General features: G+C 56.8%; 1 protein-coding gene across 1 annotated transcript; it reads right to left on the bottom strand.

The window, feature by feature from the left end:
• Positions 1-6040: 6040 nt before the first annotated feature.
• On the bottom strand, positions 6041-9855 carry HSPB8 (heat shock protein family B (small) member 8). Its single transcript, XM_035556786.1, has 3 exons — positions 8729-9855; positions 7645-7708; positions 6041-6813 (listed from the first exon to the last, which is right to left on the bottom strand). The coding sequence occupies exons 1-3, from the start codon at positions 9105-9107 to the stop codon at positions 6654-6656; spliced, it is 603 nt and encodes a 200-aa protein (XP_035412679.1). The 5' UTR covers positions 9108-9855; the 3' UTR covers positions 6041-6653.
• Between the last annotated feature and the right edge of the window lie 3129 nt (positions 9856-12984).

Here is a 12984-nt window from a genome sequence, read left to right as displayed (position 1 = left end):
CGCCGTTACCCGGCAAACCCCGCGCGGCGCCGCGCGCACAGCGCCCCCCCCGTCCATTCCCCCCCGCCGTGCGCGCCCAAGCAGCAAATGTTGCACGGGGCCGTGCAGAAGGGGCTGAGCAAGGAGCATTGCACAGGGCCGTGCGCGAGGGGCCAAGCAGTGAACCTTTTGCATGGCTGAGGAACAAGCCTTGCGCCACGGGTGCCTCCTACGGAAGCTTGCTCACTGTTAGGGTTGAGGCTGCACTGCACGGCCATGCAAAGTGAGCATTGCTGCACCCCCAAGAGGGCCAGAGCAGGGTATTGCAAAGGGATTCCTCTTGTAAAACCCATACTGGGGGACACCAGGAGGCAGCAACTAGCTTGGAGTTTCTCCTTGGCTGCAGCACGGTCGTGGCTGTTTGCAGATGAGAAGAAACACCCCCACGCCTGGTAGCTGCGACAGCTGTGAGAAATACCAGAACAAGGTTATGACAGCTATGGAAGTGGGATTTTGAAGCAGCATTGATGCCTAAAAATGTGCTTCTGCACCAACACAACAATGCTTTTGCATCTGAAAAAAAGATGCTCAATTGGCCCCACTTTGTGCTGCTGCCCAGTGCATGCTTTTTTAAAAAAAATTAAAAAATAAAACACAAAACTTTGAAAATTCGTGGTTTTGGGGTCAGCACACAAAGGCATTTTCCTCCCACAGCAGGTGCTGGGTGCAGCCTTTGCCTGGCTCTTGGGCACGTTTCTCTCCCATCCTGTTCATTGTCAGCTCCCATTTCACAAGGCATTCGGGGACAGACAGGTATGCATTTATCCCTCTTTTCCTTCCATGTCATTTCTCTGTCCAACTTACAATTTTTGGTGGCAATTTAACAGCTTTTACCAATTACAGCCCTATCTTCTTCTCTGTTGCTGCTGCAGAGGAGGAGGTTACGCTCGTTACCGCTGTCCTCAGTGTTTGCTGTCACCACTTTTAAGGCTTTTTCTTTTCTTTTTGTCCTTAGCTTTTATTTTCTTACCGCTCAAGGACAGCTGTGGATATGCAAAGCTGTTTCTGAGCTCAGCAGGCCTTTGCTTTCGGCAGCTTTGTGGGAACGGCCTCCTCCTTCAGTCCTCACCCTTTTCTCCATGTGTCCATTTTCTCCAGATGATAGCTGCATCCCAGCTCCCAGCCTTTGGGAGCACCAACCACCCAGCCCTCATGAACTCCCTGGTGCAGAAAATGAAGAGATTTGGGGCCTCGGGGGTGCTTTGGGGGGCAGGCAGCTCTCGGCTCCTTGCAGTGAGCTGCGAGGCTGAGGGGAGGCCGCTGTGGCCTGGCTCGTCAGTGCTGCACTCACAGGCCGGGGAAGCTGAGGTGCTGTCAGATCTCCGTCTCACAGTGTCTTTGCTGCTTCCAAACCTCAAAGAGATCCTTCCAAAAAGAGATCCTTCCAAAAAGAGCAGCCGCCCCCTCACCAGCACCGTCCTCCATTTTGTGCCCTGCGGCAGGCACGGGGGGGGGGGGTTTGCATGAGGCAGAAAATGGAGGTGGGCGTGAAGATGCCCTGAGGATTGGGAGGGGACCTCGAGCTCCTGCGGAGCTGCCCAAACCTCACCCCATTGCAAAAGGAAGAGTGCTGGTGGCGGGCACACAGTTTGAGGATGAATTAGGATTATTTGAGGATGGATTAGGAGCCAGCTCTGCGGCTCTCAGGGGGTTGGTGGCCAAACACCACAGCCCCATGCTGGGGAAAATCCTACATGACCTTTAAGGTCCTTTGAGCTTCAGCGTACCCGAGTAGAATTCAAGCAGCACAATTCCTCCCCCCCACCCCCCCCCCCCGCCCCCAGCCATCTGGGTGCCACTTTAAAAGACATTTTCTCATATCGTTGCAATTTCAGGAAATCGCGCTGGATGGCTATGGAAATGCGAGATGCTTCCCCCTAAATTGTGTGGCAGCGTGAAGCGTTTTAAGCCTCAGCTGCCGCTTAAAAGATATTTTGACAGCTCACAGACGGCTCCCGAGACTTCCCCAGCCCCAGCACCACTGTGCAGGCTGGTGGTGAGCCTGGCGTCGAGCGGTGCGGTCCCACTGAGCAAAGCCCTGTGCTTGGCTTTGTGGCGATTTCTGCTCATTTTATGCTTGTTTAGCTTTGGGAAGGAGGAAAATATTCCCTAGCAGAGCTCTGAACCCACTGCAAACCTGCTTTGAACCTGCTTTCCTAACCAGGTGAAGCTGCAGGCACGTATGTGCACATGTCAATGACTTGTACTCCCCGTCGATGCTCAAACATTGATTTCCACCTAAAGGAAGCTCCCAAGGGATGAATTGAGAGCTAACTGCGGGTCAGTGGGTTGCCTTCAAGCTCAGCAGCTGCATAAATACAGCAAGCCCAACCCCAAGCCAGTTCACCCAAGCAGCTTCTGGACCACACGAGCAGATCTTTGGCCATCAAACCCCACTAGGGCGAGGGCTGGCCCTGCTGCCCCATGCTCATCACTTCATGTGGGCCCCAGTTCCCCCCAGCAGGACATTTCCCTCCTCCCTCCAGCCATTCCTGCTGTTTTCTCCCCCAAAGACGGCTCCTGTTCACCGAGCAGGGATCGAAATGCCGAGCACGCCTCCCTGCAACTCGCGCTGATTTTCGGAAATTGCAGCAAATCAGCGTCACTGCAAATTGGCCGCTTTTTTTGGCTCAGGCTTGATGCAAAGAGGAAAACAAATGGAGTTTTAAAATGCAGCTAATCAAGCTGTTAAAGAGAGGTTAATCCTAACGGATTAATCAGATTGCAAGGGGTCGGGAGAGGAAGGAGCAGGAGAACCACCGGGCTTGGCTGTTCCTCGGGGCAATGCCACATTTCAGCAAGAGCATGGAGAAAGTGGCGATGCTCCTCGGGGGCAATGGAGAACTCCAGGCTTTTCCCCATCTCCTGCAGCCAAATCCCAGCCTCCTGCTGCCCAATGATCCTGGCCATCAGCTCAGCTAGGGTATTCTTCGTGGGCAGAGCCCCCACAGGCAGCTGAGTGGGCTCAGGCATTAGAAGGACTCAAAAATAATGAGTGGCAATGAAAGCAGGGAGGTTTAAAGAGGAATATTAATGATGTACACCGCTGTATACAACAGCATAATCACAAAAAAATGTGTTAGACCCATTAAGTACCATTATCAATGCCTGAAGCTAATCGTTTCGACTTAATGAAACTAATTCATTTCCCTGTGCTGGAGCGACGTCCCCTCCTGGCACAAGCGGCAGCAATGCCACCAGCTCTGGTTGGCCACAGCCAGCACCGTGGGGCACCCTGGTGCTGCTGCCCTGTGCTCCCTGGCACCCTTGGTGTTAACTGTGGTGAGGAGCATGGTGAGATCTCCAGAACTTCTCTTGTGAGGTGCAGGAACCCCAAGGTGCCCCCCTGGCACCCATCTCAGGGCACCCATCCCGCACCTCTTAAGAGACCGGAGCAGAAGTAACTCAGAGACAACGCGGCCTCACTGCTACCAACTAAAAACCCCAAAACCCCATAAACCCAGCTTTGCATCGCCTTTTGCTCCATCACCACAGCCTTCCCACGAGGCCAGGCCTTGGCTCCAGAGAGGAACCTGGGGTCAGCACCATCCTAGGAAAAGCGCTCACTTGCACCTTGCTTTACCTTCACGCTGGAGAAAGTTTAGCTTGATTTATTCCAATTAGTTGTAATTTTTTTTGTTCTATGAGCTCTTCTGTAGGCTTTCTGTGCTTCATGACCACCGTCCTCAGCTGCTGTAACGTGTTTCAAGGAGATTTCTTAATAAGGAGAGATCTCCAAGGCTGCCTCGGACAGGGGGCTTTTTGTTGCAAGATGAAAGAAGAAAATGGAGAGGGAATTGGGCTCCTCTGGGGGGGGTTGCTGCAGAGCATCTGTCTGCTACACCAAATGACAGGACGTCCCTTAGTTATCTGTGGTGTTTCCAGAAGCAGAGTCCTCCCCCGTGGGTACAGCACGTTATTTGCTCGTGGGGGAGGAAGCCAGGGTCCCTGGAAGGGGCTGGTGATGTTCCGCATGGTGGTGGCACAGGCTGGGAGCTGCTGCTGAACTGCTTAGCCTCTGATTTAAGGGATGGAAAGGCACCTGGTTGTGTTATTTCTATGGCATCGGGTTCTTTTATTAGAGGAAAAGAAGGCATTTTTTGCTTCTCTGTCCCAGTGGCCATCATGTGACAAAAGCACCTCTTTGGAGACATGAAGGAAAAAAAGGGGATGAGATTTGCTCTGCAAGTAGAGAGCAGGGATACAGCAAAGCAAAGCCTCCAGAGGAGGAGGAACTCCGAATAGAAACATGAAAAAAAAATATATGTAAAAATGATGTGAACTTGAGCAGAGGAAAACCAGAACCATTATGGGATCGTCTCTGGGGAGAAAAGGAACGGATTCATGCTGAGTGAGCCTGGGTTTGTGTGAGAGCCAGCCTGAAGCGTGCTGAGGGATGCTCTGGGAGGGAAAAAAACGCCTGAGGAGCTGCATCAAGCCCTGCAGAGACCTGAGCAGGGCAGGGGGGAGTCAGGGGGGCCAAGGGGCATGGATCCCCCTCGGTCACAGGATGAAGGGGGGCCTCCGAGGATGCCTGGTGCCTCTGGCCCTCCCCGGAGCTGCCTGTGTGCTGCTTACCCTGCCCCGCATGCTGCCAGCCAAAAGCAATCAGTTCGGCTTTTTGCTTCCATTTTTGGGAAACAAATCCTCGGGGACACACAGGGAGCTCGCCTCGTCCTCGGGGGGGGGGGGACACGGGACGCCCCCTCGGTGCTCCCTGCACAGGAGGCCCTGTGCCGGAGCGGGTATTAAGCCACAAGGCGTAATACACCGTGACACCATAAAACGCAGCGTAATTGCAACGAGGCCATAAAAACGTAATGTAATTGGAGTGGCTATCGCAGTGTTTTGTTATGGGGCTGATGGTTTCACAGCCTCATCTCACCCAGGGGCTGAGGACAGACAGACAGCCCCGGGCACGGGGCCGAGCTGCTGGAATCAAGCCGCAGCGTTTCCAAACCTGTTCCTCCACCTGCTGAAACACTCGGAGCAGTATTTATTTTTAAAGCCTCCCTCGCTGCAGCGATCAGGCAGCACTTAAAAAATATATATATATAGCGCTGATCTGCACCTTCTTTGTTGGCGTGGGGTTCCCGGAGGATCCAGCAGCTCAAGGGGGTGCTCACCAAAGAGGCCCAGCAAGCTGCCCCTCTTACGGGGCTTTGTTGCCAATGCAGCCTCAGCTGGTAAGGAATTACCACTGGTGCATTTCACAGCATTGTTTATAAGACGTTATTAAGGAGTTCATCAGGAAACAGAACCAAATAGACCAGAAAGTGAATAAAGACATAAACCACTTTCCTCCAGCTGCAGATGAGCAGGAGAGAAAGCTGAGAATGGAACCCAGCTGGGCAATCCCTCGCCACCCCCCAGGGCAGTTTGGGGACATTTGCTGCGTTTTAGAGGCTGAATAACATGCCCCCGTTTCACCAACATCCACCCAGCAGCTCCTACCTCTGTTCCAGCTCCCAAAGAGCCAAGCTTGGGCTCTCCATGCCCCAGGGCTGGAGCCCTCTCCAAATACCCCGGGGGTGTAGCAGGGCTCAGCTGCAGCTCGTGCCCCCCAGCCCCTGCGCGAGCAAGGCTGCCATGCTCCGGAGAATGCCAGGGCCAGGGTTTACAGCACACGGTGGGGCTGTTGTTGGTAACCAAGCCCTGAACGAGCCCGGGTGCAGCATGTGAGCTGTATTTTTAACTCCAAGGCCCTGGCGCCATGGAAAACCAGGTGCCCGCTCCAGGCGCCCATTGGCACCGCTGCTTTGCCGTGCCCTGGGCATTGGGTTGCAGGGCTGAGCTGCGGCCAGGAGCTTGTTGGGGGACGTGTGAGTGGGGATGATGTGGGGACAAACCCCAGTTTCCCAGCTGAGAGGCTGGTTTAGCATCCCCAAGTAGAAACAAAGGTTTGCAGCCCATCCAGAGGGTACGGAAATGCCCACGAGCATCCCCATCTGCCCCTGCCCTTGCCTCCCAGCCCTCCAGCTCAGCCAACACCAGCAGAGGCTAAGAACATCAACTCATCTTTATTCTTCAAGTCTGAAAAGTAAAAGCACAAGTTCTCTTTGGAAAAAGAAAAAAAAAAATGTTCAAACATGCAGACAGTTTACATTTCTCAGCAGGTCCGGTGGGGGTTTGGCTGTCGGGGGGCAGGGCTATGCTGTTGGCCCCCGCCACTGGACGTGTGCCTTCGGGCTGGCGAGGGGCCGTTTGTGGAGATGGAGTTCAAAAAAAAAAAAAAAACAGAGAAGACGACGACACAGGACCACGGGATTCTACTTCAATTTAAGAGGAGAAAAGGGCACTTTGCTATCATTACAAACATCCTGCCTGCTCACCTTACAGCAAAAAAAAAAAAAAAAAAAAAAAGGACTGTAACGAGGACACCCGTTCTGCCCGGTCTGACGGACACAAAACCCTCTACCAGAGCATCAGACCGCCGCAAAACCGCAGTGACGGTGGCCTGGTGGCCGTGGCAGCTGGTCCCGGGGAGCAGCGGGTGCTGCCGTCCCCACGAGCAGGAGAGGCTGTGCCCCGTGGCCACCCCGCTGGGGACCGGGGAGCGGGGTCGGGGGGGAGCGGGGAGCAGAGAGGAGGCCGCCAGGGTGCAGGGGGGGCCATCAGGCGCAGGTGGCCTCGGGGCTCTCCACGGGGATCTCACTGCCGCAGCCACCCTCACCGTACTGCTGGTATGGGGGGATCTGGGGTGCCTCGATGATCAGCAGCCCCTCCGGCGACAAGGAGGCAAAGACGGTGATGGGATCCACCTCATAGGGCAGCCTGGAGCGGGGACAGAGAGACAAACGGGTTTAGGAGCTGGGGTGGCCGTGTGACTCGCAGCATCCCTGCTGGGAATGCCCACATGGGCAGGGTCAGCAGCCCCCGTGGCACTCTCCGAATCCCCCTGTTGTTCCTGTAGCTCCCAGGAATGCGCTGGGGATATTTAGAGCAGTCTCTTGGCCGCCTCGCCACCCACCGGGCGCTCTGTTTAATCTCTGCGGCAGATGTGTTTGACAGGACGTCACCACAGCCTGCGCCGGCCCGGCTTCTGCCGAGCACGAGTAAATCAGCCCCATGCCGCTGCCTGCGTTGTGCCCAGCGCCTTGCCCGTAAAAGGAGCCTCGGCGCCTGCCTCTCACCCAGCACGGCCGCCCCGCGCACGCAGCTTTTTCCCAGGAATATTTTGGGGAAGCCAAGCGGCAAAAGCCCCCGCCGCTTCCTTGCGGTTTGCACCTGGTGCTGGCTCACCTTCCCCGCTGCTCTTACTGAGTGAGTCAAGGCGATAGCGATCTGCCTGACATCATTCGGATATGTACACGGGTACGCACGCAGCCGCGCGCTGATGAATGGGTGTATTTTGGGGCTGGTGATGGGATCAGCACTTCACGGCCCCGCAGGATGTGCTGGCACAGTGCACCCCTCTCCTGCTGGGGTCCAAAATGCAGGGAGGGGACCGAAAATCACCCTGGGCGCTGCTCCATGCCTGCCCGCTCTCATGTCAGGGCAGATTTTGGGGTGGAGACAGCAGTGCTGTGGCCATCCCATGTCACGGGGATGGGGTTGTGCTTGTAGAGGGCGTAGGAGGATGCCCCGGGGCCGGGTGATACCTACTGGATTTTCTTGGTGAAGTTCTTGGAGACGATGCCTCCTTCCACCTGCTGCTCCTCATGTTTGCCTGGGGGGAAGGACAAAGGCAGTGTCACCACCCCGCAGGGCTCCTTTGGTTAACCCAAAAAGCAAAACAAAACAAAACCCAGGAAAGTTTCCAAAGGAGAGGTTTTCCCTTCCCCAGCACAGAGGCTTCCACGTGGGGAGGGAGACGCCAGACCCAGCCAGGCCTTGAGCTTAAAATGGGAGCGATCGTCACAATGAAGTGATTCTAAAATGCCTCTCTCGGGAAAAAAAAAAGAAGGGAAGAGAGATGCCAGCAGCTTGAGGCAGCAGCAAGTGCCCGGCCTCTGGGGCTGCACTGGTCTGAGGAGGAGGAGGAAGTAGAGGAGGATGGGGTGTTTTCCCCTGCCAAACACCTTCATTTCCCATGAAGGCCTGGGTCCTGCTTGCTGCCAAGAGATGGAGCTGAAGAAGGAGCCCCCAGACATGATAAAATCTTTGGAGGGGCCCCATCCCCTTGCCCCCATCCTCTGCCAAGCTGCCAGGTGCTGTCTGAGAGCCCCCCTAGGTGGGGCTTGAGCTCTGAGGCCACTCGGCCCCCCCCCAACCCACAGTGTCCCCCCACACCCCAAATCAGCCCCCGGGGCAAATACTGCAGCACGGCAGCCTCAGGAGGTGTGGGACGTTGGCCTGGGGGATGCTTGGGGCCGGGGGCAAATTGTTGGGGCATCACGGCTGGATTTTTAGGGAGGTGCTTCTGGCTGCCTCGCTCTCGGCCCCTTTAAAGGGAATCTCCCTCTCTCCCTCTGCTCTGGCCTCACACGGCTATAATTAACCCAGACAAGCTGGGGCCCCTCTCAGCAGCTTGCTACTGGATGCCAGCTGGGACTGAAATCGGGGAGATTTACCCCAAAGGAGACTTTTCCTTTCCATTTTGGCAGCAAGCATGCCACCACGGCTCCTGAGCAGGGTCCCCCACCACATCCCCAAACCCTTCTAAACCGAGCCCGTGGGGATGCCACAGGCAGGGCAGGACCTTCGCGCCCCATCCTCCTCCTCCTCCTCCCTGCACTTCGGCTCTCACCTGACACCTCGACGTAGCCGTCCTTGGTTTTGACCGTCAGCTCCTCGGGTTTGAAGCTGTGCACGTTGACGCACACCTTCCAGGGCTCGCGGGAGGCGGGCACGGGGCTGCGGCTCTCGGGGTACCCCCCGAAGCGGGCGCCGTAGCCGGGGGCCATGGCGGAGGCGCGGGCCATGCCGGCACGCAGCGGGCCCGGCCAGGTGGTGGTGAGCCGGGGCCGAGCCCAGTCGGGCCAGTCTGCCGTCAGGTCCCCAGGGAAGGGCGACATGCCGAAATCATCGTCCAGGAGGCGTGAGGTCAAGCCGGGCTCCCGGAAAGGGTCGCGGACGCTTCGCCTGCCGGGGTAATGGCAGGAGAAGGGCAGCTGGCTGTCGGCCATGGCTCGCCGCTCCAGCGGCTCGGGGCTCACGGAGCCTCAGTGGGGCTGCTCCTGGCTGCAAAATTCCCCGGGGAGCCCGGCCCGGGGCAGGCGCATCCACGCGGGCGGGGGCTCGGGCGGGCGCGGTGGGGGGCTGCTCCCTCCCTGGCACCAGGCGGAGGGCGATGGAGGAACCCCGATTCAGGGCTGAACCATTCGGTGCTTGAAAAGCAAGTGCAGGAAGGACGGAGGAGATCTCTGGACCCAAAAAAAAAAAAAAAAAAAAACTTCCTGGTTGGCTTCAGTCCCAGGGATCGGGTGGTGGAAAATAAAACTTCTCAGCTGGAGAAGGAAAAAAGAACAAACAAACACGAATATCCCAAGATTAAAAGCTTATCTCTCCCCTCTCTCTCCTACAATCACGGTGCAGCTTCCCCGCCGCTCCCGGGTGAGAGCCGCAATAAATGCTTGAGCTCGGAGCCGAGAAAATTCTGTAACCTTCCAGCCGCCGGGCGAGCGCTATTTATACGGCTTTGGGAGGGGGGAGGCTGTGTTTTGCAATTCCTGCCCTGTCAGCCGAGTATTTTGGAGAGGATGAAACAGCCGTGGAGAATCTGGGCTGCGGCAGCTGACCTCTCCCGCTGGCCCGAGGATCCCAGCCGCCACAGGGCCATGGCGTTTTCAGCAGCTGCCCCAGCCCCTGCCTAAAAATAACCCCGGAGCTCATCGCTTTCGCCCCAATGTCACCCGTTAAAAATACCCCCACAGTGGGTCCAGCCCCCGCACTGTATGGCCACGTGTCCCCATGCCACCGAGCAGCCCACTGTGCTGGGAAATGTGTCACCGCCATCCCCACAGCACAGCACGCGAGGGGACGAAGCTGGTTGGGATTTGTGGGCTGATGCCCGGGGCTGGGCCTGGAGCAATGCTCCCAAACTGCCTGGGGGGGCGAGCGGGACCCCACAAAGCAACTAGGCACAGTCCTCGCCCCCTCACACGCCTCCTCCTCCTCGCCGCGTGCCCGGCCCTGCCGCAGCAGGGCGAGGCGCTAATCACAGCCCGCACGGTGGTGGCGGAGCTAATTACAGGGCAGCGTGCAGGGGGAAGGGGTGCGGTGGCAGTGGCGCGAGTGGTGTACCCGGTGGTGCGAGTGGGGGTACCTGGTGGTGTCCCTGCAGGGGGTCCTGGCACGGCTGGGGTGGGTGGGCGATGCAGCGTGCCGGGGGATGTCGCTGAGGATGTGCAGTGCCGGGTGCTGGACCGCTTCCTCACGCCATGTCCTCTCCCCAGCTCTGCCTCACGCTCCTGCTCTCCAGCATCTGCAATTTTTGTAATGGACTCGATGGCACTAATTGCAGCGGGGAGGCTGTAACGCGCTGCAGGCCGTGCAGCAATTCAGCTGCTGGTCACTCTGACGGCATTAATCACGCTGCGCCGACGCGGTACCGCTGGGGAGGGAGCTGCCTTTGCTGGTGTAGGGAACGGCCGCTTCCCCTGCTCATCCCTCGGCTCCTGCACCACTGTGTGCGTGGGGGCACGGCCAGGCATGGCGGGGGCTCTCTGGGGACCAAAGGGGATGCCCTGGAGATGCCTGGGAGGAGCAGGGAGGCAGCTGCCAGAAGAGGCCAAAGCGTCCTTCTCTGTCCCTTTGTCCTGCCTGGCTGAGGGCTCCCCCCAGTCGGGGTGACACAGGTGTCCTGGGGGTGACACAGGCCCACAGGAAGAGGCGCTGAGCCTCAGGGAGGGTTAGGGCAGCCCCATGGCCACCACCATCCCTACTGCATTTCCAGGAGCCTCCCCACATCCTCAGTCCCACATCTCCCCAGTAGCTCCAGGCCATCCTCCCTCCCTGGCCAGGAATTCACCTTGTCGCCTTGTTTATCCCTATTAGTCACACGTCCCTCTCCGGGGCCATCCCGATTTAGCTCCTGTTGTCACTCCAAACCTCCCAGTCGCCTCCCACCGCCCAGCCGGCCCCGCGGCTGCCAGCAGCGCCACGTCAGCTCTGGGGAGCACGGCACGGCCACCCATCTGCCGAGGGACGTGGGGACGCTGCCCCGTGTCCCTGTTGTCTGTTCCATGGCCAGAGCCTTCCCGGGTGCACATATGAGCTGCCATCGGGGCTCAGCCCGGTGCCACGACCAGCGCTCACATCTGGTCCTGAGAAGCATCCCCAGGTGAGGGGCATCCTCCCTGTGGAGCCCCCAAACCCTGACCCCCCTGGTGCAACAGCTGCGTTTCTAGCTTGCGCTAGTGGTGGCTGAACTGCGGGAGACCCAAATCCCATGGCAAAGGGCAGCAAAAGCCTGGCCCAGCGAGGAAAGGAGAGCTGGCAGGAACCCAAACAACTGTTTTTGCTCCAGTCCGTGCCCTGAGGACCCAGTTCTCAGCAGCTGAGAGTGTAGGAACATGTCCTACCCCACCGAGCAGCTGAAAGAACCCAAAATATCCTGCCACACCCAGCCGCATCCAAAAGGAACATGAGAAACGGGGCTGTGATGAGAACCAGATACCATCTGAATCTTTATTGGAACCCTTTTTCTAAACAGGCTAACAACTCAAATACCCCAGGAAGACTAAAGAATACAGTATGCATTTCCATGGAAAGCAAAGGTAGTTTTACAATGGGAGTCAAATGAACAGATGCACCGGTGTAATTTGGTAAGGAATCAGCCAACAGGTGAGAAAACAGGGACACTGTTTCCCTGGCACCTTTTCTCCCGTCTTGGCTTTTGTTCTAAATCTCCCCATTCCCTGGATTTTGAACATGGAGAGCTGCCCTGGTGGGGCTCAGGGTGCTGTTCTCTAAGCAACAGCCCAAAAGTCAGGCTGCTTTACCGTGAAGCTGTTGCTGCAACAGCAGATGTAGCGGTGCTTCAGAGACCCTCCTGATCCTGTGCAAACCTCCAGGTAGCAGCAAAAGTCATAGGAATTATCCATCCTTGAGTACAGAGATAATAAAGCCCCACTGGACACTAAAGGGCAAAGACTTCAGTTAGGCACCTAAATCCATCCCTTTCTCAAGCAAATATCCTACTTCAAACAAATACCTTTGTTTCACAGAAGGGAGCGATGCCTGCAGCCAGCTCCTGCTCATTGCAGCGCTTGGGAGAGGACAGGAGCGAGCTCCGCAGCCCTGATATTTCTCCCTAAATCTCTGGTGGTTGGGCTCCCAATGAGCCTCGTTGGTCTGGCACATGCCCCCGAGCTGGCAGAGGCCAGCCCCCGTGGTGAGTCACCTCTCTCCAGTGTATACGGCACACCTCGCTGCATGCAAAAGGCTCAAACATTCCTGGACCCAATGGCAAGACCCAAATAGTTTTTCTAAGTAATGCTCAATAAATAGGAGAAATAAATATTAAATAAGAGGCTGAGTCCTCTCAGCCTTTTCAATATATGTACAATGCATAGCAAAATAACGTTGATTGGCTGTTGCAGACAGGTTTGGTACAATGTCAGTCCCCCAGAACAACAAAAACATTGAGAAAAGTTGCGGTCAACATAAAGCAGAGCACAAGCGAGTGCTGCAACCCGTGGTGAAATAACACAACGGTGCTTTGAAATATCCCTCCTCTGCGCTTTTCAGCAAAACCACAGGGGGATTGGGCTGGGTTTGCTGGAATCTGGCCCCAATGCATGGGGTGGGACAGGAGGAACCCCAAGACAAGGCTGGTTCAGGGAGCAGGGAGCATCCCAGGGGACACATGTGCTGTGGGTGCTGTGTCATGTGCTCTGCCGTGGAAAGGCAACCAGGGTGCTTGGGATGGAAACAAAATCACGGGCAGGAAGGAGCCCTTGAATGAGGAAGGAGAACTCTACCCTTTGAGATAGTGCTTCCAAAAGGTGGCAGAGAGATTCCCCCAAAGCCTCGCTGCTCTCGGTGAGGCCCCAGCTGGTC

The sequence above is a fragment of the Cygnus atratus genome, chromosome 17 (assembly GCF_013377495.2).
Source record: "Cygnus atratus isolate AKBS03 ecotype Queensland, Australia chromosome 17, CAtr_DNAZoo_HiC_assembly, whole genome shotgun sequence".
In the NCBI taxonomy this organism is placed as follows: Eukaryota; Metazoa; Chordata; class Aves; order Anseriformes; family Anatidae; genus Cygnus; species Cygnus atratus.
This window is presented reverse-complemented; position numbering and strand designations above follow the sequence as displayed.

Coding starts and splice junctions, on each gene's coding strand:
- HSPB8 (XM_035556786.1), bottom strand. CDS start 9,107: ATGGCCGACAGCCAGCTGCCCTTCTCCTGCCATTACCCCGGCAGGCGA. Junction 7,709..8,728: donor CGGCTACGTCGAGGTGTCAG/GTGAGAGCCGAA, acceptor CCTTCCCCCCAG/GCAAACATGAGGAGCAGCAG. Junction 6,814..7,644: donor AACTTCACCAAGAAAATCCA/GTAGGTATCACC, acceptor TCCCCGCTCCAG/GCTGCCCTATGAGGTGGATC.